The following is a 27239-nucleotide window of genomic DNA, read 5'->3' as shown; positions in this document are numbered from 1 at the left end:
GAGCAACAACAGAGCGAGAACACAACTGCTTCAAGGTGGAGTCAGAAAAAGATGATGACAGATCTGTCATGGACATGGTGGAGAGTTGACTCTCAGAGACAAACGGGCTGAGTTTGACAGACACCTGTCTGACCAAGTCCCCAGCAAGAGCTCTCATATCTATTGCTCCACTAGCTGAGTTGTGGGAGCAGGCACTCTGTGGCCTTGACGGGTTCCTGTTATCCAAAAATCCTGTTATCCAAAAAACCTCAAGTACAAGATCCACAACATCGGATGACACTTCTATCATTCTGTTGTCGGACAGAAATGTACTTGGATGAATGGTGCCTGCATTCACAGTCCAGTCGCAAATGGAGTTGTTGGACTGACTCTGGACTAGTGGAACTAGACATGTTTCACTTGGACCTTGGCCAAAGAGCTCTGCCATTTTGAGCAGAACTGATCTTAAGACCTTCGACTTGGAAATGTTCAGCAGTGGGTCGTTGTTGGACAGTCTGGTGGATGGTCTGCTAGCCGATCTGTGAACCACTAGGCTTTGTATTTCTGCCGAAATGGCAGTTAGAAAATAGGTCAAGGGGCTGGTCGCTCTCCCCTCATTTCCTCCGTTGGTTTTAGCCTTGATGATGCTATCTATGATGATGACTATGACCTGTCCAGCCAGAGGACCCAAGATGGCCTCAAGCTCCCTCTCTAACTCAAGGGGAGACTTGTGGCCGAGCGCAATATGCTCTATGGCATGGGAATACATCTTAGAAGTCGCCATGCTTAGCATCTCTTGGGCAAACTGTTGACTTGCTGAGATACTTCCAGTCAGCAGAACTAGAGTTCCCTGACTGACACTTCGCATTAGCTCAGCCCATCTGGAGTTGAGAAGGTTTATAACCAACTCGACAATACCCATCATAAACTTGCCGTCCGTTGACATTTTGCTAGGTCTGTATTTCTCCTGTCTACTCCGTTTGGGCGGCGGTACGATGTCACCCTGCGACTGGCCGCTCTGGACCATGTCGAAGACAGAGTCCTCAGAGATGCCAAACACAGATCTCAGTGGTGCTGAGTGTGGTCTGTGTCTCATCTCTCTATCGCCACCCTCAGGTGAGGAGACATATCGCTCATTGTCCTCACTCAGCAAAGAGGTCAAACACCTGCAGAATGCACAATAGAAATGAATAATACATGGTAACAAAATAAAAAAATATGATCCAAGAATTTGGGACACAAACTCAACCTTGTTATTGTTATTCAAAGGAAGCATTGTGAACCATCTCAAACCACACTCAGTCCAAACATTAACATTTAGAGTAAACTTTTTAGAGTGGTTGTGTAGTATCTAAGTAGTATTTCTCACTAAGTGGATCTGGAAAGGATATTTGTACCTATAACAGGAAAGACCTGCAAAAAGAGGAGGGGATAGAGCTAGGTATCTGTGAGAGGAGGGGATAGGGCTAGGTACCTGTGAGAGGAGGGGATAGGGCTAGGTACCTGTGAGAGGAGGGGATAGGGCTAGGTACCTGTGAGAGGCATGGATAGGGCTAGGTACCTGTGAGAGGAGGGGATAGGGCTAGGTAGCTGTGAGAGGAGGGGAGAGGGGTAGGTACCTGTGAGAGGAGGGGATAGGGGTAGGTACCTGTGAGAGGAGGGGATAGGGCTAGGTACCTGTGAGAGGAGGGGAAAGGCGTGGGAGTGCGTGTGCTGCAGGCGGTTCTGGCGCTGGTGCACCTGCTGGGTCCTCCACTACAGCTGAATCTGACGCTGCGGCCAAGAGAGGTCACCTCTCCTGCCTCATTACTTCCTGATCCAGAAGAGCTTGGCGAATCAGAGAGCTCTATCTGCATGGTGAGGTCAAGGGCGGGAACAACCACAGTGGATGTAGACTCCATCACCCATGCTACAATATCCATGCACTTGGCACTAAACTCATGTCTGCTCATCTGCAATGTTAAAAGACCATCCAGAGTTAGTTTGTTAAAGGGGCTGCACTGATATAAAACGTAGAACCATTTACTCAAGCTAGTCAATTAAAGCAGTGGTTCAGGATTAAAGGTCCTGCAGGATTTCCACAAATGAATGTTTGGTCCATTTTACCAACATTAACTACTTTAGAGGTGACTATAACTCACCCCGGCACGCATATTCTCACTCAGCAGATTCCAATGGCTGAAAAGTAAATAAATGCAAGTACACAATGAACTACATGACATTACCTCTATTATCTTAGACTACGTTATGGATGGACATGACCTCTATTATCTTAGACTACGTTATGGATGGACATTACCTCTATTATTTTAGATTACGTTATGAATGGACATTACCTCTATTATTTTAGATTACGTTATGGATGGACATTACCTCTATTATTTTAGATTACGTTATGGATGGACATTACCTCTATTATTTTAGATTACGTTATGGATGGACATTACCTCTATTATCTTAGATTACGTTATGGATGGACATTACCTCTATTATCTTAGACTACGTTAAGGATGGACCTCTATGGAACTAGGCCACACCCAGACATCCCTGATTGGTTATTTGGTCCGTTGAGTCCTTTGTATTGGCCCGAGACTATGGGAGACTCTCAATCTCCTCACCTCCTTCTCAAAACCCATTGGATGAGAAGGTCAGAAGGGCGGGACCTCTGGCTTTCTCATCCAATGGGTTTTGAGAAGAGAGGACACGAGGAGTATGCAATTGAGATAGGGAACATATCTAGGGGATGCATGGGGAAGCCAAAGAGCAACTTACTCGTCCTTCATGTCCTGCACAAAGGTGTGTAGGTCTGGGTAGCTTCTCTTTCCCCTGCTGAGGGTGAGGCTGGTCTGGGAAGTTTCATCCTTATGGGTCACGGTAGTGAAGGTCACCACTGCAGCCTGATGGCGACAACAGAAAGCAGAGTTAGGCTGGAATTCAATTTTGCGTCATTAAAACACAAAATATCTCAATGAAATGTCATCCATGTAATAGAAAAATACATCATACCTCCTGTGACTGAGATGGGATGGCAACAGCCTCGTCCAACTCACTCTCTCCTTCAACCTCCTGTGACTGAGATGGGATGGCAACAGCCTCGTCCAAATCACTCTCTCCTTCAACCTCCTGCGACTGAGATGGGATGGCAACAGCCTCGTCCAACTCACTCTGTCCTTCAACCTCCTGCGACTGAGATGGGATGGCAACAGCCTCGTCCAACTCACCCTCTCCTTCAACCTCCTGCGACTGAGATGGGATGGCAACAGCCTCGTCCAACTCACTCTCTCCTTCAACCTCCTGCGACTGAGATGGGATGGCAACAGCCTCGTCCAAATCACTCTCTCCTTCAACCTCCTGCGACTGAGATGGGATGGCAACAGCCTCGTCCAACTCACTCTCTACTTCAACCTCCTGCGACCGAGATGGGATGGCAACAGCCTCGTCCAACTCACTCTCTCCTTCAACCTGCTGCGACCGAGATGGGATGGCAACAGCCTCGTCCAACTCACTCTCTCCTTCAACCTCCTGCGACCGAGATGGGATGGCAACAGCCTCGTCCAACTCACTCTCTCCTTCAACCTCCTGCGACTGAGATGGGATGGCAACAGCCTCGTCCAACTCACTCTCTCCTTCAACCTCCTGCGACTGAGATGGGATGGCAACAGCCTCGTCCAACTCACTCTCTCCTTCAACCTCCTGCGACTGAGATGGGATGGCAACAGCCTCGTCCAACTCACTCTCTCCTTCAACCTCCTGCGACTGAGATGGGATGGCAACAGCCTCGTCCAACTCACTATCTCCTTCATCGTCCTGCGACTCAGATGGGATGGCAACAGCCTCGTCCAACTCACTCTCTCCTTCAACCTCCTGCGACTGAGATGGGATGGCAACAGCCTCGTCCAACTCACTCTCTTCTTCAACCTCCTGTGACTGAGTTGGGGTATCTGTGTCTAGAACAGCCTCGTCCAACTTGGTCAGTCTCTCAGCCTCTCTGTGATCTTTATGGGATCTAGATAGAGAAAAGGAATCTCTCTTAGGTCACTGCTATAATGTGAGTGTGAGGATGTGTAATTATAGAATTAGAATCACAGAATTAGAATGAATCATTCTAGAATTAGAATAGAATCACTCAAATTATATGGCTCCAATACTCTTGAGATGACTCGGCCTATCCAGAGCCAAATATTTAGAGAATTCTGCCAACTTTTAAAAGGACTCCATGTTAGCGCCTTGGAGCCTTTCATTTATCCTTTCATTATAAGTAAATTCTAATTATAGATGTTCAGTTACATAGCATTGTTTAAAATGTCAACATTGCCCATGGGGAGCAAGCTGTCATATGGATATCTACTGTGTCATGTAATGTATACATAAACTCAGCAAAAAAAGAAAACGTCCCTTTTTCAGGATCTTTCAAAGATAATTCGTAAAAATCCAAATATCTTCACAGATCTTCATTGTAAAGGGTTTAAACACTGTTTCCCATGCTAGTCCCCTGTAGCTCAGTTGGTAGAGCATGGCGCTTGCAACGCCAGGGTTGTGGGTTTGTTTCCCACGGGGGGCCAGTATGAAAATGTATGCACTCACTAACTGTAAGTCGCTCTGGATAAGAGTGTCTGCTAAATGACTAAAATGTAAAATGTTGTTCAATGAACCATAAACAATTAATGAACATGCACCTGTGCAACGGTCATTAAGACACTAACAGCTTACAGACGGTAGTTATGAAAACGTAGGACCCTAAAGAGGCCTTTCTACTGACTCTGAAAAACACCAAAAGAAAAATGCCCAGGGTCCCTGCTCATCTGCGTGAACGTGCCTTAGGCATGCTGCAAGGAGGCATGAGGACTGCAGATGTGGCCAGGGCAATAAATTGCAATGTCCGTACTGTGAGACGCCTAAGACAGAGCTACAGGGAGACAGGACGGACAGCTGATCATCCTCGCAGTGGCAGACCACGTGTAACAACATCTGCACAGGATCGGAACATCCTGCGGGACAGGTACAGGATGGCAACAACAACTGCCCGAGTTACACCAGGAACGCACAATCCCTCCATCAGTGCTCAGACTGTCCGTAATAGGCTGAGAGAGGCTGGACTGAGGGCTTGTAGGCCTGTTGTAAGGCAAGTCCTCACCAGACATCACCGGCAACAACGTCGCCTATGGGCACAAACACACCGTCGCTGGACCAGACAGGACTGGCAAAAAAGTGCTCTTCACTGACGAGTCGCGGTTTTGTCTCACCAGGGGTGATGGTCGGATTCGTGTTTATCGTCGAAGGAATGAGCGATACACCAAGGCCTGTACTCTGGAGCGGGATCGATTTGGAGGTGGATGGTCCGTCATGGTCTTGGGCGGTGTGTCACAGCATCATCGGACTACGCTTGTTGTCATTGCAGGAAATCTCAACGCTGTGCGTTACAGGGAAGACATCCTCCTCCCTCATGTGGTACCCTTCCTGCAGGCTCATCCTGACATGACCCTCCAGCATGACAATGCCACCAGCCATACTGCTCGTTCTGTGCGTGATTTCCTGCAAGACAGGAATGTCAGTGTTCTGCCATGAAGAGCCTGGATCTGTTGGATCGGAGGGTGAGGGCTAGGATTTAGCCATTCCCCCCAGAAATGTCTGGGAACTTGCAGGTGCCTTGGTGGACGAGGGGGTAACATATCACAGCAAGAACTGGCAAATCTGGTGCAGTCCATGAGGAGGAGATGCACTGCAGTACTTAATGCAGCTGGTGGCCACACCAGATACTGTTACTTTAGATTTTGACCCCCCCCTTTGTTCTGTTAGTCACACGTCTGTGGAACTTGTTCAGTTTATGTCTCAGTTGTTGAATCTTGTTATGTTCATACAAATATTTACATTACATTTTTACATTTTAGTCATTTAGCAGACGCTCTTATAATAATAATAATATAATATGCCATTTAGCAGACGCTTTTATCCAAAGCGACTTACAGTCATGCGTGCATACATTTTTGTGTATGGGTGGTCCCGGGGATCGAACCCACTACCTTGGCGTTACAAAGCGCCGTGCTCTACCAGTTGAGCTACAGAGCGACTTACAGTTAGTGAGTGCATACATTGTTTTATTTGTTTATTTTATTTTTATTCTTTTTTTATATATATATATATTTTTTTTTCATACTGCCCCCCCGTGGGAATCGAACCCACAACCCTGGCGTTGCAAACGCCATGCTCTACCAACTGAGCTACATCCCTGCCGGCCATTCCCTCCCCTACCCTGGACGACGCTGTGCCAATTGTGCGCCGCCCCATGGGTCTCCCGGTCGCGGCCGGCTACGACAGAGCCTGGATTCGAACCAGGATCTCTAGTGGCACAGCTAGCACTGCGATGCAGTGCCTTAGAACACTGCGCCACTCGGGAGATGCGTTATTTACACGTTCAGTTTGCTGAAAATAAACGCAGTTGACAGTGAGAGGACGTTTCTTTTTTTGCTGAGTTTATATCTCAATGTCCCAACTCTCTAAATACATGGCTCTGGGCCTACCTCTCCATAGGCGGTGACCTTTGACCTACTACTGAATCTGTATCTGTAGGCCTATGTGATCCTGTAACCAGTCACAAATGTGTCATTAGTGTAAATCACTTACCTGACTTCCTTCATAACATCAGCTTCATTGATGGGGTCATCCAGGTCTATGAGGGTGAGGTCATTCCCATTGACCTCTGACCTCTGAAAGACAGCACAAAGTCATGTTTAGATGTCACCTACTGTGTCGCCTTTTGCCGTGTTCAAAACAACTGGGAAATCTCTGACTTCCGACTTCAGTGCGTTCAAGACAACTGGGAAATAGGAAAAAAAAACAAGCTCCGACTGGGAAAAATCGTTTTGAACAGTCATCCAACTCGGAATTCCAAGTCGGAAGCAGCGCGGCTTGGCGGGTCATGTTTTGGAGGACGCCTGACTCAACCTTCACCTCTCCCGAGCCCGCTGGGGAGTTGCAGCGATGAGACAAGATCGTAACAAGATCGTAACTACCAATTGGATATCACGAAAAATTGGGGAGAAAAAGGGGATAAAATAACCACCACAAAATGTAAAAAGGAATTCCAAGTCGGAAACTCTGGCATCTTTCTAGAGCTCCGACTTTACGACCTGAAGATCACGGACGTCATGATTTGACCTAGTTATTTTTTTCGAGTTCCCAGTTGCCTTGAGAGCACCATTAACCCAACTCTCATTGTCACATCATAATGCATCATATTCAGAGAAATATAATCACCAGAACATCATATCAGGTGTGCAGTTCAGTTTACCAGTCAAATTGCCAAGGTCAGAGGCTCTATCCTTTCTAGTGATTCTATTTCTATGGTCACATAATAATGCATCATATCTATGCTTGTGTCCGAAATAGCACCCTAGTTCCAATATAGTGCACTTCTTTTGGCTGGAGCCCTATAGAGTCCCACAGTATGAGTCATAATACCCATAAAACCTAGTGGTCTGGCAGCCTCTGGAACTGCCGTTCTGCAGCCAACAAGGCAGAGTTAATCTCAGCCTATGCTACCCTCCAGTCCCTCGACTTCTTGGCGCTGACGGAAACATGGATTACCACAGAAAACACTGCTACTCCTACTGCTCTTTCCTCGTCTAACCATGTGTTCTCGCATACCCCGAGAGCATCTGGTCGGCGCGGCGGTGGCACAGGAATCCTCATCTCTCCAAAGTGGACATTCTCTCTTTTTCCCCTGACCCATCTGTCTATCTCCTCATTTGAATTCCATGCTGTCACATCACTAGCCCATTCAAGCTTAACATCCTTGTCATTTATCGCCCTCCAGGTTCCCTTGGAGAGTTCATCAATGAGCTTGACGCCTTGATAAGTTCCTTTCCTGAGGATGGCTCACCCCTCACAGTTCTGGGTGACTTTAACCTCCCTACGTCTCTGCCTCATTTCTCTCTGCCTCCTTCTTTCCACTCCTTTCCTCTTTTGACCTCACCCTCTCACCGTCCCCCCCTACTCACAAGGCAGGCAATACGCTTGACCTCATCTTTACTAGATGCTGTTCTTCTACTAATCTCACTGCAACTCCCCTCCAAGTCTCCGACCACTACTTTGTATCCTTTTCTCTCTCGCTCTCCTCCAACACTACTCACTCTGCCCCTACTCAGATGGTAATGTGCCATCACAACCTTCGCTCTCTCTCTCCCGCTACTCTCTCCTCTTCCATCCTATCATCTCTTCCCTCTGCTAAATCCTTCTCCCTCCGATCTCCTGATTCTGCCTCCTCAACCCTCCTCTCCTCCCTTTCTGCATCTTTTGACTCTCTATGTCCCCTATCCTCCCGGCCGGCTCGGTCCTCCCCTCCTGCTCCGTGGCTTGACGACTCATTGCGAGCTCACAGAAGAGGGCTCCGGGCAGCCGAGCGGAAATGGAGGAAAACTAGACTCCCTGCGGACCTGTCATCTTTTCACTCCCTCCTCTCTACATTCTCTTCCTCTGTTTCCGCTGCTAAAGCCACTTTCTACCACTCTAAATTTCAAACCTATGCCTCTAACCCTAGGAAGCTCTTTGCCACCTTCTCCTCCCTGCTGAATCCTCCTCCCCCACCCTCCTCCCTCTCTGTGGATGACTTCGTCAACCATTTTGAAAAGAAGGTTGACGACATCCGATCCTCATTTATTAAGTGAAATGACACCGCTGGTCCTGCTCACACTGCCCTACCCTATGCTTTGACTTTTTTCTCCCCTCTCTCTCCAGATGAAATCTTGCGACTTGTGACGGCCGGCCGCCCAACAACCTGCCCGCTTGACCCTATCCCCTCCTCTCTTCTCCAGACCATTTCCGGAGACCTTCTCCCTTACCTCACCTCACCTCACCTCGCTCATCAACTCATCCTTGACCGCTGGCCATGTCCCTTCCGTCTTCAAGAGAGCGAGAGTTGCACCCCTCCTCAAAAAACCTACACTCGATCCCTCCGATGTCAACAACTACAGACAAGTAAGTATCCCTTCTTTCTTTTCTCTCCAAATCTCTTGAGCGTGCCGTCTCTAGCCAACTCTCCTGCTATCACTCTCAGAATGACCTTCTTGATCCAAACCAGTCAGGTTTCAAGACTGGTCATTCAACTGAGACTGCTCTTCTCTGTGTCATGGAGGCTCTCCGCACTGCTAAAGCTAACTCTCTCTCCTCTGCTCTTATCCTTCTAGACCTATCCGCTGCCTTTGATACTGTAAACCATCAGATCCTCCTCTCCACCCTCTCCGAGTTGGGCATCTCCGGCGCTGCTCACTCTTGGATTGCGTCCTACCTGACAGGTCGCTCCTACCAGGTAGCGTGGCGAGAATCTGTCTCCGCACCATGTGCTCTCACCACTGGTGTCCCCCAGGGCTCAGTTCTAGGCCCTCTCCTATTCTCTCTATACACCAAGTCACTTGGCTCTGTCATATCCTCACATGGTCTCTCCTATCATTGCTACGCAGACAACACACAATTAATTTTCTCCTTTCCCCCTTCTGATAACCAGGTGGCGAATCGCATCTCTGCATGTCTGGCAGACATATCAGTGTGGATGTCGGATCACCACCTCAAGCTGAACCTCTGCAAGACGGAGCTGCTCTTCATCCCTGGGAAGGACTGCCCGTTCCATGATCTCGCCATCACGGTTGACAACTCCATTGTGTCCTCCTCCCAGAGTGCAAAGAGCCTTGGCGTGACCCTGGACAACACCCTGTCATTCTCTGCTAACATCAAAACGGTGACCCGATCCTGCAGGTTCATGCTCTACAACATTTGCAGAGTACGACCCTACCTTACACAGAAAGCGGCACAGTTCCTAATCCAGGCACATGTCATCTCCCGTCTTGATTACTGCAACTCGCTGTTGGCTGGGCTCCCTGCCTGTGCCATTAAACCCCTACAACTTATCCAGAACGCCGCAGCCCGTCTGGTGTTCGACCTTCCCAAGTTCTCTCATGTCACCCCGCTCAGTTGAGGCTCGCATCTACTACAAGACCATGGTGCTTGCCTACGGAGCTGTGAGGGGAACGGCACCTCCTTACCTTCAGGCTCTGGCACCCCAATGGTGGAACAAGCTCCCCCACGACGCCAGGACAGCGGAGTCACTGACCACCTTCCGGAGACACTTGAAACCCTACCTCTTTAAGGAATACCTGGAATAGTATAAAGTAATCCTTCTACCCCCCCCTCCCCCCCATAAAAAAAAAAATAAGAAAAATAAGTGGTTGTCCCACTGGCTATCATAAGTTGAATGCACCAATTGTTGAATGCACCATTGTAAGTCGCTCTGGATAAGAGCGTCTGCTAAATGATATAAATGTAAAATGTAAATATACTGATAAAAGTCAACTTGTCCGAGAGAGATTGACATAGTTACAAAAACGTCACGCCAGGGTAAGCCTACACGAAATACAGCCCTTATTTTATGTGTTTCTAAAATCGGCTATGGGAAAAATGAATGGTGGAAAAACGATTGGAACCATGTCCCTGTTTGACCGCTAGGTTTTATGGGTATTATCACACCTCCACTGTGGGACTCTATAGAGGGGTTGGTTGTTAAGCAACAAAACTGGCATGCAACTATGGGGCAAAATAGACAGGGTTTGACTTAGACTGTTGACAACATGTAAACTATATTTAGTCTCTAAATGTTTAATGCAAACATAAATACATTTGAACAATGAACTCGTCTCAAATACATTGTTACAGTTGTTGTTGGTTAGCTAGGTAGCGAATTTGAGTCATTGCATAGACATGATATCAGTCAAAACACCTCAAAACAAGACATGGTATCAATAACACCATACAACAAGCTGAAACATGCCACAGAGCTACGATTCCCCACATGGCAGCTTGTTGTTAGCTGAGGTTCAGAATCATAACAAGATACACGACTTCCGGCCATCGATGCGCGAGCATCATTTTCGTGACGTCAGCCAACCCTTCTATGGCTCCTGGTCAAAAGTAGTACACTAGCCTACATAGGGAATAGGGTGCCATTTTGGACGAATTCATGAAGGTGCTGTCATAACCTTTGACCCCCATTTGACCCTACTGTACCTTTAGCCAACTCTCATGACTCCCCGGCCATAGACTTTCTAGTTTGATATTACAGCATGAATAGCACATTATTTCATTTGTTAAACAATATTTAATCCACAGTAATTAATATAATTGAAGATTTAAAAATAAATAACATGCCTACCTTGAACTCTTTATTCTCCATCTCCTTGCAAAATCAGCACATTTCCTTGCCAAAATGAACGCGCATCCAGAGCGAAAACAAACGCAATCCTCCAGCACTAGGGAGGTTTAGACTGAACTGCTCCAGCGGTTTTTCATCAGTTTCAACGTTTATCAGTGATGACGTAACAATGACCTGTACAGATTTGACGCACTTTCGATCTCGTGCTGATGCAACACTCTGTGTTGTTGAAAGCTCATGTATGGAAATCCTGCGAGTTGTAAACAAATTTAGGCTATAGTTGCCCTTAAAACTGTAATGTTGAGGACGCCATGAAAAATAAAATACATAACCCACACCGTTAGGCCAAGGTACATGCAATATTCATCACTTTGCCAATAGACTTCTTGTTCCTTGTTGTATGTAGCCTTTCTTTTGGGATTAGCACCACTGTCACCTAGAAATTGATACTGCGGTTGTCACATAAAACAGATAACCCATAGTTCATTATTAAATAACATAACTCATTTCTTTATTTTATTACTCATAAAATATACAGCAATCTTCAGATACTGAAAGAATTCATGGGAGTTTCGATTCAGTCACTATTTCATATGTACATGCTAGTTTCATCCTTTTAAAGAAAAAAAGGACACGAAAAAACCTGTGAACCTCCTGATCCTGATTTGACGAACATAGCATATGTATTGTACATATTTCCAGTTTAAATTATTTTAAAAAAGAGACAAAACCATTGGTTTACAGTGTTTCTCCTCTCCAAGGGAGGCATGTTTTCCCCCTCGTATGCCTCGGAATAGTATCAGTGCTTTTCACAAACGTTGTAGTACTTAGTGTGCATCATTGTTTTCGCTCATACAGCTGCCCCTACTCTCCTAACCTCCCCTCAGTAACTAAAGAAGGCACAAAATGATGACATAAATATCACAAGAAAGAATATATGAATTAATAATTTACTTTCTAAAATATTTTCTAGAGGGCAAAGGACAGGTAGGTTTAATAACGCAAATGTAAAAAGTCCTGTCGCTCACATACAAATGCAAAATCTAAATGGCACCCTATTCTTTATAGAGTACACTACTTTTGACCAGAACCCTATGGCCCTGGTCAAAAGTAGTGTACTATAAAGGGAATAGGGTGCCATTGGGGATGGAAATTCTTTGAAATTACTCATGAGAGCAAATACTACGATTTTTTGGTTCCCACAGAGGGCCAGGAGCTTAAGACATGAATGATATTATTAAAATGTTTGTTCATAAAAAATAAATGATTTCCCCTCCTCCCACATGGATTACAGACAAGAGGCTAGGTGCGTTCTGACTGTCTTAGTGTGCGGATAAACATGACCATCACTCTCATAAAACTTAAATGAAACATCACTCCTTATGTTTTTTCTCAGGCCAAAACGCTCAATCCCATTTCTACTGTCAAAACAGGTTTTGAAAAGGCTTCTTCCACATCTTTTGGTCCATGTCTGTTTTTCACTCAGTGAAGTGCTACTATCCCCTTGGACTACAGGTTATTGCCGTCATAAGGTGTCCGTCTGTCTGTTGGCTGGACAGTTTCTACCGTTTAGGACCTTTGTGGGTAAAGGTAAAGGTGGGGTATAGCAGCAGCAGTTCCTCTGAAGTCCAGTATCTGCTGGAAGGACACCTGGTGGTACGAGAGGATGAGTGTGGCCAGCCAGCCTGTTGTGCCTCCCCCTCTCCCTCCCTCCCTCCATTTCTCTCTCTCCATCTGCAGGACTCTTAAGGCTCCTGTGCGGACTGTCTCGGCTCGTGCCCTCCCAAAGCTGGCTGTGGTGATTTAAGACACGGTGTGTATGTGTGGATTTGTTTGTGGCCTCTGCCCCACTTCACTGTCCATCCGCCTACCCTTGGCTCCCCTCCTGGGCAGCGACCACCACCCCCCTCAGTATGTCTCTGAGTCTGAGTCGTTGAGTTCCTCATCCTTGTAGAAGCCTCCATCGTGGTCGCGGTGGCCGATGTTGTTGAAGCTGCAGTAGGAGCTGTGCTCGCTGCGCAGCACGGGCAGGCTGTCGAAGGTCACACTCTTGGAGGGGCTGGTGGTGTAGTGGTTAATGGCACTGAAGGACAGGCTGGGCGCCGGGTTGCAGGGGGACACGGGCATCATGGTGGCCAGGATCAGCGCCAGGCAGTCCGCCACGTCTTTGTTGGGGGCGCAGGCCAAGGCAGGCGTGTAACCTGAGGGGTTCAAACAGAACAGCAGAGGGTCACTTCAGGAGCATCACCGTTTACTATAACACTTTTGGTGAAAAACATGAAATAACAGCAGGCTAGGAGATACAAAGTTAAGACAATAACCAAGCAGTGGACTAGAGAGAAACATTTGTGGACACATTGAGAAGAGAAGTACAGAAGAAAACGGTGTTAGCGTTATGGATCTTACCATTGTCATCGACTGCTAGCACGCTAGCACCCTTCACTAGTAGCTCCTGAACCACCACCGTCAGACCATTTCTGGCTGCAACGTGTAACGGCCTGAGGAGAAAGTACCGTCAGATTAGCCAGCAGCAAATGAGGATACCTCCCAAATGCCAGACTATTCCCTATATAGTGCACTTCTTCTAATTCTTCTGGCCCAATTAATACAGCTGAACCATACGTACGTCTGTAAGGCTGCGTTAGTCGAGTTGATTAGGTTCCTGTCTGTAATCTTCTCCAATATCAACAAAGCACTGGTTTCATGCCCCTTTAAAAACCAGAGTCAAACATGTCAGACCAAAATTTCAACCAGAGAGAGCCAACTGTTCAGATGAACGTCATCTTCATGTGGGGATGCTCACCTTACTGCAGGCCAGATGAAGAGCAGTGTTCTTGACTGCATCCTGCAGGGTGAGCTCTGCTTTGGCACTGCTCACCAACAGCTCTGACACAGACAGAGAAACATAAAGAAACTCAATTAGGAAATGAAGCGACTTATTAAAATGTAAAACAGACATGTTGAACTTAAGCCGGCTGGGCGAGGCAAAGCGGAGGAGAGGGGGCTGCGTACCGACAGCGTTGGTTTGTCCGTTCTCAGCAGCCATCATGAGGGAGGTCTTCCCGGAGGCATCGGGGGAGTTGACCTGGGCGTTGTGGCCTAGCAGCAGCTGAAGACACTCCACGTGGTCCGTGAAAGCCGCCGCATGCAGGGGGGTCCTGGAGAGAGAGGAAACTTATTTCACCGATATCATGTAGGACTGTTATAAACAAGTTTGTTCAATTAACCCTGTTTATACCATAGAAATATAAAATCACTAATAGATGTATTAAAAGTAATCTACAATCCCTCATCCAACCCCAGAGGTCATTTTATTCCCAAGACAACATTATTCTCCAGAAGAAAAGGACTTTGTCATGTGCTGTAGTTACCGGTTCTTGGTGTCAGTGGCGTTGACAATGGCCGGCCCCAGAGTGTCAATCAGCATCTCTGCAGCCCCCTCGTTGTCATTGATCACAGCACAGTGGAGGGGGCTGAACGAGTTGCCCTCGGTGACATATGCTATGACAAAGTCCTGTTTCAGTGTAAGGTCCTCCACTGAGAGTCATAACCCCTAATTCTGTTGTAGTCTTGTTCATTCCCCCACATGGCTCCGTCCACACCAATCGAATGCTTTTCAAGCCACAAGAGGGAGTGAATGAGTGTACACTTCATGGAGGAGAGAACAGAGCTACAGTCCAGTTAGTCAGTACGTACCGTTGTATGTAGGGGTGTAACGATCCATCTACTACATCGATGTATCGATTTATATTCCTATGATCCAACTACATCGATCTGTGCTCGGTGAGTTGGCCTTTTGGACAACATATATCACTCTAACATCGTTTTAAAATGTAATAAATCGATTGTATCGATTCTAGGAAATAACCCATTGGATTTAAGCACGTCAGACTTTATATGGATGTTTTTTCTTAGCACTTTTAATGATAAAGGCTTTAAACATTACTCGATTCAGTCTGCCTATCCGTGACGTCATCGCCCCACGCCAGCAGCAGCGCAAAGGCGCAAAGACAACAAAACATAGCATGGCGGACGACAGAGGAGAAGCCGACGAGCGAGAAATTATCAAGCCACCATTGCGGTCCTTACAAGAAACAGGAATCTAGGAAACTTCACCTGCACTGTCCAGTATCCAGGTATTTATTTCAGTCACACTGGTTGAATTTTTGGCTAAAAGGTTACTGAATCGATTTCAAGTCACTGAATCGTTTCGGATCGTATCGTTCTAAATGAACCAATATCGTCCTTGAATCGTATCGACAACCACGAATCGTGATACAAATCGAATAGTTACACCCCTAGTTGTATGGCCTGCCTAATTCAGGGACATGTTTACGGTGCTGAAGAGAGAAAATCAGAAAATATCTAGTGTTCCGTTAGTCCAGTACGTACCGTTGTAGCAGGCCCAGTGTAGTGGCGTGTAGCCCTGGTTGTCTGTGATGACGGGGAGGGTCTCCACTGACTGGGCGGCGTGTAGGAGTCCCCCCAGCACCCCGATGTGTCCGGATTCCGCCGCCAGGTGGACAGGGGTCCGCCCCTTACAGTCCCGAACCAGGAAGCTGGCGCTGTGCTGCAGCAGGGCCTCCACACACTCCTCATGACCCGTCAACGCCTGGGAGGAAGGGCAGGGAGACAAGAATGGATTTGAATAACTAATAATCAATGATATAATAATGAATCATCAATTATTACAAATGATGTCTGGAGGCAGGTCCCCCTACAGGGATGAATACACCACTACCCATGGACAACTACTTTTCTGAAGATAATATGTATATTTGAGCCTCCCCGTCTCTTTCTGTGTGTGAGCGTATACAGCCAGCTCTCCTCCTCACCCCTCTGTGTAGCGCTGTTCTGCCCCACTTGTCTTTGGCTTCTACGCTGGCTCCCTTGTTGAGTAGTGAGTACACACAGTCTGTGTGTCCGCTCAGCACTGACAGCATCAGAGGGGTTCTGATACACAAGACAACAAGGTCATATTACAAACTGGTAATAACCAGGCTGAGTCCCAAATGGCAACCTATTCCCTATATGGTACACTACTTTTGACCCGAGCCCATAGGGTTCTGGTTTAAAGTAGTGCACCAAGTAGGGCATAGGGTGCCATTTGGGACGTAGAACTAGTGTCAAAATCTCTTTATTTCAGGAATTGTATCCAAAACCCAATTGACTTACTGTCCATTCCCGTCTTGAACGTCCACTGCACTCTGGAGGTCAGCATTTCCAATCAGCAAACGCAAACACTCCGAATGACCGTTGGTAGCTAGAGTAGGATAAACAGAGAGGATATAAGAATGTGAGATGAATGACCGTTGGTAGCTAGAGGAGGATAAACAGAGAGGATATAAGAATGTGAGATGATTGACCGTTGGTAGCTAGAGGAGGCTAAACAGAGAGGATATAAGAATGTGAGATGAATGACCGTTGGTAGCTAGAGGAGGATAAACAGAGAGGATATAAGAATGTGAGATGATTGACCGTTGGTAGCTAGAGGAGGCTAAACAGAGAGGATATGAGCTGATTGCTGGACGACTATTACCTTCACATGAACAGACAGATTTCTAGAACAGTGGTATTGGTAGATGACATCCTCATGATGTTAACACAGCAGATAATAAAACATTTTGGGGCTGAGGCCCTCGAAGCCTGTCACCTGCTAGCTGTGTACCTGGCTCTGGATAGAAGTCCCCCTGTGCACTGATCTAGGATCAGCTTACCCTCCCCAGATCCTCAGCAATAATGACAAAAAATGACCTTAGATCAGTGTGTAGTGGGCATTTTCACACTATGCTATATAATATCCCTAGAGTGGACATTGGCGTCCTAGCAACATGACCAAACAAATGTCCATCTTGGTAAGGAAAACTTTTGAATTACAGAATCTCTAAGTCTTACGTGATATCCTATGCGTACCTGCAGCGTGGATGGGGGTCCTCTTCAGGGTGAAGTCTTTAACCAGGATGGAGGCTCCCTGGTTGATGAGGACGTCAACACACTCCACATGGCCTTTAAAGGCAGCCAGGTCCAGAGGGGTGCGCCCCTGGCTGTTCCTCACGTCTAGATCCAGCAGAGACTGAACCAGGACCTCCATAGCATGGTGGTGGCCGTGGTACGCCTGAATGGAAACAAACACACAGTCTGAAGCAAAGTCCAGTGGTATGCCTGAACAGATATACACTCCTAATATAATCAATGTCCTATAGTAGACCAGTGGTATGCCTGAACAGAAATACACTCCTAATATAATCAATGTCCTATAGTAGACCAGTGGTATGCCTGAACAGATATACACTCCTAATATAATCAATGTCCTATAGTAGACCAGTGGTATGCCAGAACAGATATACACTCCTAATATAATCAATGTCCTATAGTAGACCAGTGGTACGCCTGAACAGAAATACACTCCTAATATAATCAATGTCCTATAGTAGACCAGTGGTATGCCTGAACAGATATACACTCCTAATATAATCAATGTCCTATAGTAGACCAGTGGTATGCCTGAACAGAAATACACTCTTAATATAATCAATGTCCTATAGTAGACCAGTGGTATGCCTGAACAGAAACAGTCCTAGACCCCTAAAGTAGACCAGTGTCTCTCAAATCGGGTGCCCATTTTTTCTCCCGCCCAGCATCAACATCGAAGGTCCCTGCCAAGCGTGAGATTTAGAAACAAACACTCTACTTCTCCTCTGTTGGAGGTTGATTAACTCAAATGGCAAAATAAGGAAATCATCCTCATCATCACCGTGTCAAAATATGCATGTATTTTACACTAATCAGGAACAGATAGGAACATGGTGTGTGAGTGTCTGGACAATCAACTTTTCGTGGAAAAACAACACCATGCCTGCATCCCAGATAGCACCCTATTTCCCATGTAGTGCAGTACTTTTGATCTGGGCCCATAAGGCTCTGGTCAAAAGTAGTGCACTAAATAGGGAATAGGGTGCCATTTGTCATGTGGCGAGACCCCTACAGGAGCAGGTAGGCTTTACTCACAGCTAAGTGTAGGGGGCTGATGGGAGCTCTGACATCAGAGTCGTTCAGGATGTCTGTCCCTGAGGTTTCCATTAGCTGGGGAAAGACAAGGACGGGCCAGTTTAGACTTGTAACATATTTACTTTGAAGGTTAGTCTAGTAGCATGTTTCATGTTGTAAATCTCAGTGACCAGCCCCTGCAGACATACTGGGGTGTTGCATTCGTATCTTAAACAAGCTAGTGTGAGGAAAAGTAACCAACTGGTACTTACCACATCTAAAGGTGTTTCACTTGCAATCTGGAAAAAGAACATCAAGAGTGACGATGCGGCCACGACAAACATGCAACCACACCTTAAAACCTACTGAATATCAACGTCTGTCCCAAATGGCACCCTATTCCCTATATAGTGCATTACTTTTGACCAGAGCCCTATGGGCCCTACATCCATTTGGGACGCAGACAAAATGGTCTGTGAATGCAGGGCGTCTAGTCCCCTGTGGTTCTGACTCACCAGCTCCAGACAGAGGCGGTGTCCGTACGCAGACGCGTAATGGACTGCGTTGTAGCCCTGATTGTCCCTGATCCCTGGGTTAGCGTCGTTTCGCAGCAAATATTCCAGACACCTAGAGGTCAGAGGTCAAGAGTTCACTAATCATTATACCAACATCAAGACAGACAGATAAGCAAGCAGAGACACTTTCCCAAAGGAGACGTGGCCAAGCTTTCACACTGCAGATTTAACACTAGTATGTATTCAAACACGACCAACAACATACTCTAGACTACAGTGAAATGTGAAAGGTCATGGCACCACAACATACTCTCCAGACTACAGTGAAATGTGAAAGGTCATGGCACCACAACATACTCTCCAGACTACAGTGAAATGTGAAAGGTCATGGCACCACAACATACTCTCCAGACTACAGTGAAATGTGAAAGGTCATGGCACCACAACATACTCTCCAGACTACAGTGAAATGTGAAAGGTCATGGCACCACAACATACTCTCCAGACTACAGTGAAATGTGAAAGGTCATGGCACCACAACATACTCTCCAGACTACAGTGAAATGTGAAAGGTCATGGCACCACAACATACTCTCCAGACTACAGTGAAATGTGAAAGGTCATGGCACCACAACATACTCTCCAGACTACAATGAAATGTGAAAGGTCATGGCACCACAACACACACAACAGTAAGAGAGGTGTGAGACGTACTTTCCGTCTGTGTCGGAGGCAGCAGCGTAGTGGAGCGGGGTGCAACCCCTTTTATCCAGATCGTTCACACTGGCCCCAGACCCCACCAAGGCAAACAGACACTGGTAGTTACAATTGGCTGCCGCATAATGCAGAGGACTCCTAGAAGAACGCACAGAAACCATTCAACATCAACAACAGAAACAGCTTATTGGAGCTGTATAACATTTACATTTTACATTTACGTCATTTAGCAGACACTCTTATCCAGTGCGACTTACAGGAGCAATTAGGGTTAAGTGCCTTTCTGCAGGGCACATAGATTTTTCACCTAGTCAGCTAGGGGATTTGAACCAGCAACCTTTCGGTTACTGACCCAACGCTCTTAACCGCTAGGCTACCTGCCGCCCAATATTTCCCATAATAATTCCTATATGCCCCTATACTATATTCCCCATTATCATAAAGATCACATATGAAAGTTATTTGATGCCACAGACAGACCTTCCGAAGCTGTCCTTTCTGTTGAAGTCTGCCCCTGTGTTGAGCAGCAGATTCAGACAGTCCAGGTTCCTGGTAACAAGATATCAAGTTCAGAAAGGCTCTCGTACATCTGAGCTATCAGGTGGATGGTAACAAAATATCAAGTTCAGAAAGGCTCTCGTACATCTGAGCTATCAGGTGGATGGTAACAAGATATCAAGTTCAGAAAGGCTCTCGTTCATCTGAGCTATCAGGTGGATGGTAACAAGATATCAAGTTCAGAAAGGCTCTCGTACATCTGAGCTATCAGGTGGATGGTAACAAGATATCAAGTTCAGAAAGGCTCTCGTACATCTGAGCTATCAGGTGGATGGTAACAAGATATCAAGTTCAGAAAGGCTCTCGTTCATCTGAGCTATCAGGTGGACGGTAACAAGATATCAAGTTCAGAAAGGCTCTCGTTCATCTGAGCTATCAGGTGGATGGTAACAAGATATCAAGTTCAGAAAGGCCCTTTCACATCTGAGCTATCAGGTGGATGGTAACAAGATATCAAGTTCAGAAAGGCTCTCGTACATCTGAGCTATCAGGTGGATGGTAACAAGATATCAAGTTCAGAAAGGCTCTCGTTCATCTGAGCTATCAGGTGGACGGTAACAAGATATCAAGTTCAGAAAGGCTCTCGTTCATCTGAGCTATCAGGTGGATGGTAACAAGATATCAAGTTCAGAAAGGCCCTTTCACATCTGAGCTATCAGGTGGATGGTAACAATGAGAATCTTAAAGAAAAGAGAAACCCGTACACTGCTCTTGCTAGTATCACTGTTTTTATAATGCTAATAAAAGCAATAATAAAAAGTGATACTAGCAAGAGCAGTTTGCAGGTTTCTCTTCTCTTTCAAGAAGATATAAAGACAATTTAGACCAGAGCGCAAGTCAATACCACCATGGCATGGAACCACATTATACAGAAATGATACCGCACTAATGATCTAAACGATTTTTTTATACTGCTAAACAATGTGAAATGTAAGAGTGTGAATATGTGTTTGTTCTTTCTGGTGGCTTTCCAGTTCATGAACTAAATATTCCTTGGTGTAAAGCCTGGACCAGTCCACTCACCCTCCAGCTGCTGCAGCATGTAAACAGGTCCTTCCAAAGTCGTCAGGGGTGTCTATATCAAAGCCTGATGAGAGGAGCTTCCGACAGCAGTCAGAGAACCCACTGAGAGCAGCCAGGTGGAGGCGGAACATCCCATGGACGCCTCGCCTGCAACACATTTTTACATTTTAGACTTTAAGCAGACACTCTTATCCAGAGTGACTTACAGTTGATTCAGCTAAGATTGGAAACAGCACCACATCACAGTCCTCATTAAACCCCACAGCAGATCAACACATCAGCATGCTGCAATGCCCTGTCTTTCAACCCCCCACACACCACAATGTGTTGAGCATAGTCTCCAAGCGGGAATTCGGTCAATGACAGAATTGCAGATGCATGTTGCATTATTGCTGGAAACTGTGTGTGTGTGTGTTCTCACTTGGCTGTGTCAGCTCCGTTCGTGATGAGTGTATTGATGAGTAACTCGTGGCCGTAGCGAGCAGAGATGTGCAGGGGTGTGTTTCCATTATTTTCTTCACAGTCGATCTCAGCACCTACAGAACACACACACACACAGACACACACACACAGACACACACACACACACACACAGACACACACACAGACACACACACACGTCAACCACTTGACCCTAGAGGCCTCATGAAGCTTCATGTTCAACCACATTGCAAGTAACATTGCTCTGTGCCAGTGAATCATGGTTTGAAGACAAAAGACAATGCTGAAGAGCCTACTGGTTCATATATATTCAGTTGAGAGCATTCACAGCGACTCACCATTCTGGATGATGGCTTGAGATCTGGAGAAGCGTCCGTGGATGGCCGTCATGTGGAGGGGGGTCTTTCCATCTTTACTCTGCAGATAGAAAGACAAAGATGGTTCACACGGCAGTCTGTGCTGCTGACCACAGGCAAAATCAAACACGTATTGGAGGAGCGCTTGATTGCATTTAGTTTGCATTGTTAGGCCTATTCCATTGGTATTTGAATGTAGACCAGGGCCAAATACTAAGCCATGTGCTGCGTCAGTGTGTGCGTCCCAAATGGCACCCTATTCTCTTCATAGTGAACTACTTTTTGAACCAAAGTAGTGTACTTATAAAGGGAACAGGGTGCCATTTGGGACACAGCCAGTGTCACCACGGCTCCTTGCTCTATGGGCCCCTGGTCAAAAGTAGTGCACTACATAGGGAATAGGGTGTTATTTAGTTCAGACACAGTGTTGGTCATCCGGTCTCCTCACCTTGATGTTGACGAGGGCCCCGTTGCCCACCAGCAGCTCCAGGCAGAGCGCCCCATGGCGCAAGGCGGCCGTGAAGTGGAGTGGGGCGAAACCCTTCTCGTTCACCTGGTTCACGTTGGCGTCGCACTCGATCAGCTCATTCACCACCACGTCCTGCCCGTTGTAGCATGCCACGTGGAGGGGGGTGTTACCGTAACCATTGGGCTCATTTATCTGGAGGGAGCAAGGGAGGGAAAAGAGTGGAGAGAGAGAGGGGGGGGGGGGGGAACAAAACAATACATTCCTGATCAGGTCACTTGGTTCTGAAAACCCCCTGGCCCAAAACACTGGCTCCAACCTCCATCTCTTCATTACTTGAAAGGAAATCATTCGCCAACCCACTAGAGCTCTGTATTTTCATTGAGTTGTAATTGAACAGTGACTACACATTTGAATGCGTGTTGACTCACATCCACTCCAAGGTCCAGGAGGTACTTGACCACACTGATCATTCCACTGGAGGCTGCAGAGTGGAGAGGGGTGTAGGCCTTCTTGTCTTTACAGGACACCTCTGATCCATGAGAGGCCAGCAGTTTCACCACCTCAATGTGCCCTATGGTAGAGAGAGAGGGGGAGGGATAAATAGAGAGAGAGAGAGAGAGAGAGAGAGAGAGAGAGAGAGAGAGAGAGAGAGAGAGAGAGAGAGAGAGAGAGAGAGAGAGAGCGAGAGAGAGAGAAGGGGAGGGAGATAGTAAGGGGGTTAAGAGAGAAACAGAGATACAAACACAGAGAGATAGGCAGAGAGAGGGAGAGATAGATTAGTTTACAGTGGTACACAGCACCATAAGCAACACCTACATCATGTTAGTACAACTGAAAACATCTAATCAACCTACTTAGTACATGATTCTGACATAATAACACACTAGACGTGGCTCATACAGCTGAGCTGTGAGACTAACACACAGTCCATTCATTCATTCATTCATTGGTATAAAGGACATTAGTCAGAATGTAAATGATGTGGTAAACTCATCACCCATGTAAGCAGCCCAGTGGATTGCTCGGCGATCCTTCTTGTCAAAGGCATTAATGTTGGCTCCTCTGGAGAGAAGCAGCCTCACCATCTAACAGGGAGAGGAGAGAGAAACAAAACACAGGTTGAGGAAAACTAAACAGCAAAATCCGCTAAATCTGGCTTCAAAGCCTTCCCTTTAAAATTATATATTTTGTATTCACAATGAATGAAAGATAACATAGACATGGTACATTTCTCCCCTTTTAGTCCCCCTTTGACCTCCCCCTCCCCCCAGAATGCCTCCAAACACATTTAAAAAGAAAGGGAAAGTAATTGACTTACATGTCAGAAAACAAAATAAAAGTATACAACAACGTTACTTCAAGCAAAAATGTAATAGCCTAACAATTTCAGGTGATTAAGTGATTTTATAGGCCTATATAGCAGTAATCTCAAGGTGGGGCCAAGAGTACTAATCTGGAGGAAGTGTTTGGAGCTGTTCAAAATAGGATATCATCGGGTCCCAGGAGGAATAAAATGAGTTGGTTGACCCTCGAATGGTAACTTCATTTTTTCTCATTTTAGGAACAGCTTCAGATCTTTGAGCCAAAGAGAGGCTAAGGGAGGATTGATAGATTTCCAATCCAATAAAATCCTTCTGCGGGCTAACAGGGAGGCAAAGGCAATGGCATCTAGCTGTCTATTGGTCAGAGAAGGATTGTTGTTTGGTACTCCAAAAATAGCAATTTCTGCACTAGGCTGCAACTTTATATCAAATGCTTCAGAAAGGGTTTTAAATAGTGGACAAATAATCTGCCAGACGGGGACAGGACCAGAACATGTGGGTCAAGTCCACCAAGGAGCTTTTACACCTGTCACATGTACCATCAATATTTGGGTAGAATTTGGCCAATCTGGCCTTACTGAAATGGATACGGTAAAGTACCTTAAACTGTATAAGGCTGAGCCGGGCACAAGAGGAGCTTCCATTTACCCTCAGTAAGGCATTTCACACTCAGATCGGATTTTATTCAAAGCCTCCTCTGAACAAACTCAAGCATACAACTAGGGCTGTGATGGTCATGGAACTTCAGGTGTCGGTGATTGGCGTGTCTTATGTACGTGGTCATCGACAAAACTGACAGCTGACAGGGGGGCGGGACGCACATTAGCAAAGGAAAACATTAGCGCGTTTAGGCCAGTCTTGCTCTCAAGTTTGGGGAAGCTAATTTTCTCCATGAAGAATATATCAAGCATTCCATGCATCATCACATTTGCAAACTTATTAAAAAAAAAAAAAAAATTCACCTTTATTTAACCAGGTAAGCCAGTTGAGAACAAGTTCTCATTTACAACTGCGACCTGGCCAAGATAAAGCAAAGCAGTGCGATAAAAATAACACCGAGTTACATTTGGGGTAAAAAAACATAAAGTCAAAAATACAACAGAAAATATATATACAGTGTGTGCAAATGTAGCAAGTTATGGAGGTAAGGCAATAAATAGGCTATAGTGCAAAATAATTACAATAGTATTAACACTGGAATGCTAGATGTGCAAGAGATTATGTGCAAATAGAGATACCGGGGTGCAAAAGAGCAAAATAAATAACAATATAGGGATGAGGTAGTTGGGTGGCCTAATTTCAGATGGGCTGTGTACAGGTGCAGTGATCGGTAAGGTGCTCTGACAACTGATGCTTAAAGTTAGTGAGGGAGATAAGAGTCTCCAGCTTCAGAGATTTTTGCAATTCGTTCCAGTCATTGGCAGCAGAGAACTGGAAGGAATGGCGGCCAAAGGAGGTGTTGGCTTTGGGAATGACCAGTGAGATATACCTGCTGGAGCGCAGACTACGGGTGGGTGCTGCTATGGTGACCAATGAGCTAAGATAAGGCGGGGATTTGCCTAGCAGTGATTTATAGATGGCCTGGAGCCAGTGGGTTTGACGACAAACATGTAGTGAGGACCAGCCAACAAGAGCGTACAGGTCACAGTGGTGGGTAGTGTATGGGGCTTTGGAGACAAAACGGATGGCACTGTGATAGACTACATCCAGTTTGCTGAGTAGAGTGTTGGAGGCTATTTTGTAAATGACATCGCCGAAGTCAAGGATCGGTAGGATAGTCAGTTTTACGAGGGCATGTTTGGCAGCATGAGTGAAGGAGGCTTTGTTTGCGAAATAGGAAGCCGATTCTAGATTTAACTTTGGATTGGAGATTCTTTATGTGAGTCTGGAAGGAGAGTTTACAGTCTAACCAGACACCTAGGTATTTGTAGTTGTCCACATACTCTAGGTCAGACCCGTCGAGAGTGGTGATTCTAGTCGGGAGGGCGGGTGCCAGCAGCGTTCGATTGAAAAGCATACATTTAGTTTTACTAGTGTTTAAGAGCAGTTGGAGGCTACTGAAGGAGTGTTGTATGGCATTGAAGCTCGTTTGGAGGTTTGTTAACACAGTGTCCAATGAAGGGCCAGATGTATACAAAATGGTGTCGTCTGCGTAGAGGTGGATCTGAGAGTCACCAGCAGCAAGAGCGACATCATTGATATACACGGAGAAAAGTGTCGGCCCAAGAATTGAACCCTGTGGCACCCCCATAGAGACTGCCATAGGTCCAGACAACAGGCCCTCCGATTTGACACACTGAACTCTATCTGAGAAGTAGTTGGTGAACCAGGCGAGGCAGTCATTTGAGAAACCAAGGCTATTTAGTCTGCCAATAAGAATGCGGTGGTTGACAGAGTCGAAAGCCTTGGCCAGGTCGATGAAGACGGCTGCACAGTACTGTCTATTATCAATCGCGGTTATAATATCGTTATCCTATGTTGATTTATGACAAGTTCATTGACTAGGGCCCTATAAAATAAGCGTTGCGGACCGAATCACGGAATCCAGACATTAAACCGAAATTCAACAATATTCAAACATTTATTGAACTTAGTAAGAAATCAACTAAATCTATTCAACTTGTTAGAAAACACATTCATTTGCCCAAGTCAATCATAAGACATGAACAAAATGCATCAGTGATTCGTATTTCCATGAACTTTCTGAAACGGCACAGGAATGCCCCTGTCTGTGTGCATGTGTGCGGTGCGCGCGTATGTCTACACTTTGTGTAGCCGTTAGCGATGATGCTAATGATAACCTTCTTCTGGTAGGGAAGGAATGGCTTTCCCCAAAACCTTCGCAAGTAAATGTTAACTACAAAGTAGCCTATGCCTGCCTGGCAGAATTATACCGTGATCATTTGCATCACTCCAGTGGCCATTTGTTCTACAGCAACACCGCTTAACCAAACAAAGGTCTCTTCCTGGTGCACGCTTGCATTTAAGGGTAACTACACCCCAAAATCTAAATGTCTTACATTTTTCCCAGACCTCACAAATGGTCACCTGATAGGGTTTAAACATTGTTGTGGACATAGAACATCCAATTGTGCTGTTTTGCTATTAAAAAGGTGTACTTTTGAGAGCGAAAACCTGCCAAAACAGGGACAAACGGTCAACGGGGAAATCTAAACGGAGAAAAGGGAACTTGGGAATTAACGGAATCAGGCAAAACATTGAAGGGATTTTATAGTGCCCTAATGGACTACAGACATTGACTGTCTCCTAGACTAAAAACTAAGATTGCATGTACTGCCTATATTTTGAGGGAAACGCACTGTCCATTATTTGATTTGATCAGGGCAGGGCAGGGCAGCACACAAACTGCATTTAGTCCAATAACAATCCATGATATTATTAGGGTGATAAATAAAAGGCAGTTGCTCCATGACACAAGAGCACGCTCTACTGGGACAAAAAGCTTACAGCACCTGGTATTCCCAGGCGGTCTCCCATCCAAGTACTAACCAGGCCCAACCCTGCTTAGCTTCCGAGATCGGACGAGATCAGGCGTATTCAGGCTGGTATGGCCGTAAGCGAGGGAACAACTCTTGGTACACTATATAAAGTAAATGTGTCACTCACTCTGAAAGGGACACAGAAACTTATCCACTTTGTGACACAAACTGAAGA

At 46.0% G+C, this 27239-nt stretch overlaps 1 protein-coding gene across 1 annotated transcript; it reads right to left on the bottom strand.

Annotated features, from left to right (window-relative positions):
* Positions 1-13084: 13084 nt before the first annotated feature.
* LOC311126212 (serine/threonine-protein phosphatase 6 regulatory ankyrin repeat subunit A-like) lies at positions 13085-23327 on the bottom strand (the record flags this gene model as incomplete). The annotated part of the gene is made up of 21 exons (XM_084200226.1): positions 13085-13377; positions 13583-13674; positions 13803-13885; positions 13980-14062; positions 14189-14334; positions 14548-14713; positions 15569-15788; positions 16012-16129; positions 16352-16439; positions 17090-17291; positions 18185-18259; positions 18436-18462; positions 18679-18790; positions 19393-19533; positions 19876-19944; positions 20977-21123; positions 21398-21512; positions 21756-21834; positions 22222-22434; positions 22671-22813; positions 23240-23327. 21 exons carry the CDS (start codon positions 23325-23327, stop codon positions 13085-13087), a joined length of 2700 nt encoding a protein of 899 aa, XP_084056352.1.
* Positions 23328-27239: the final 3912 nt, after the last annotated feature.

This window comes from Coregonus lavaretus (genome assembly GCF_964263955.1).
Source record: "Coregonus lavaretus genome assembly, contig: HAP1_SCAFFOLD_398, whole genome shotgun sequence".
Taxonomy (NCBI): domain Eukaryota; kingdom Metazoa; phylum Chordata; class Actinopteri; order Salmoniformes; family Salmonidae; genus Coregonus; species Coregonus lavaretus.
This window is presented reverse-complemented; position numbering and strand designations above follow the sequence as displayed.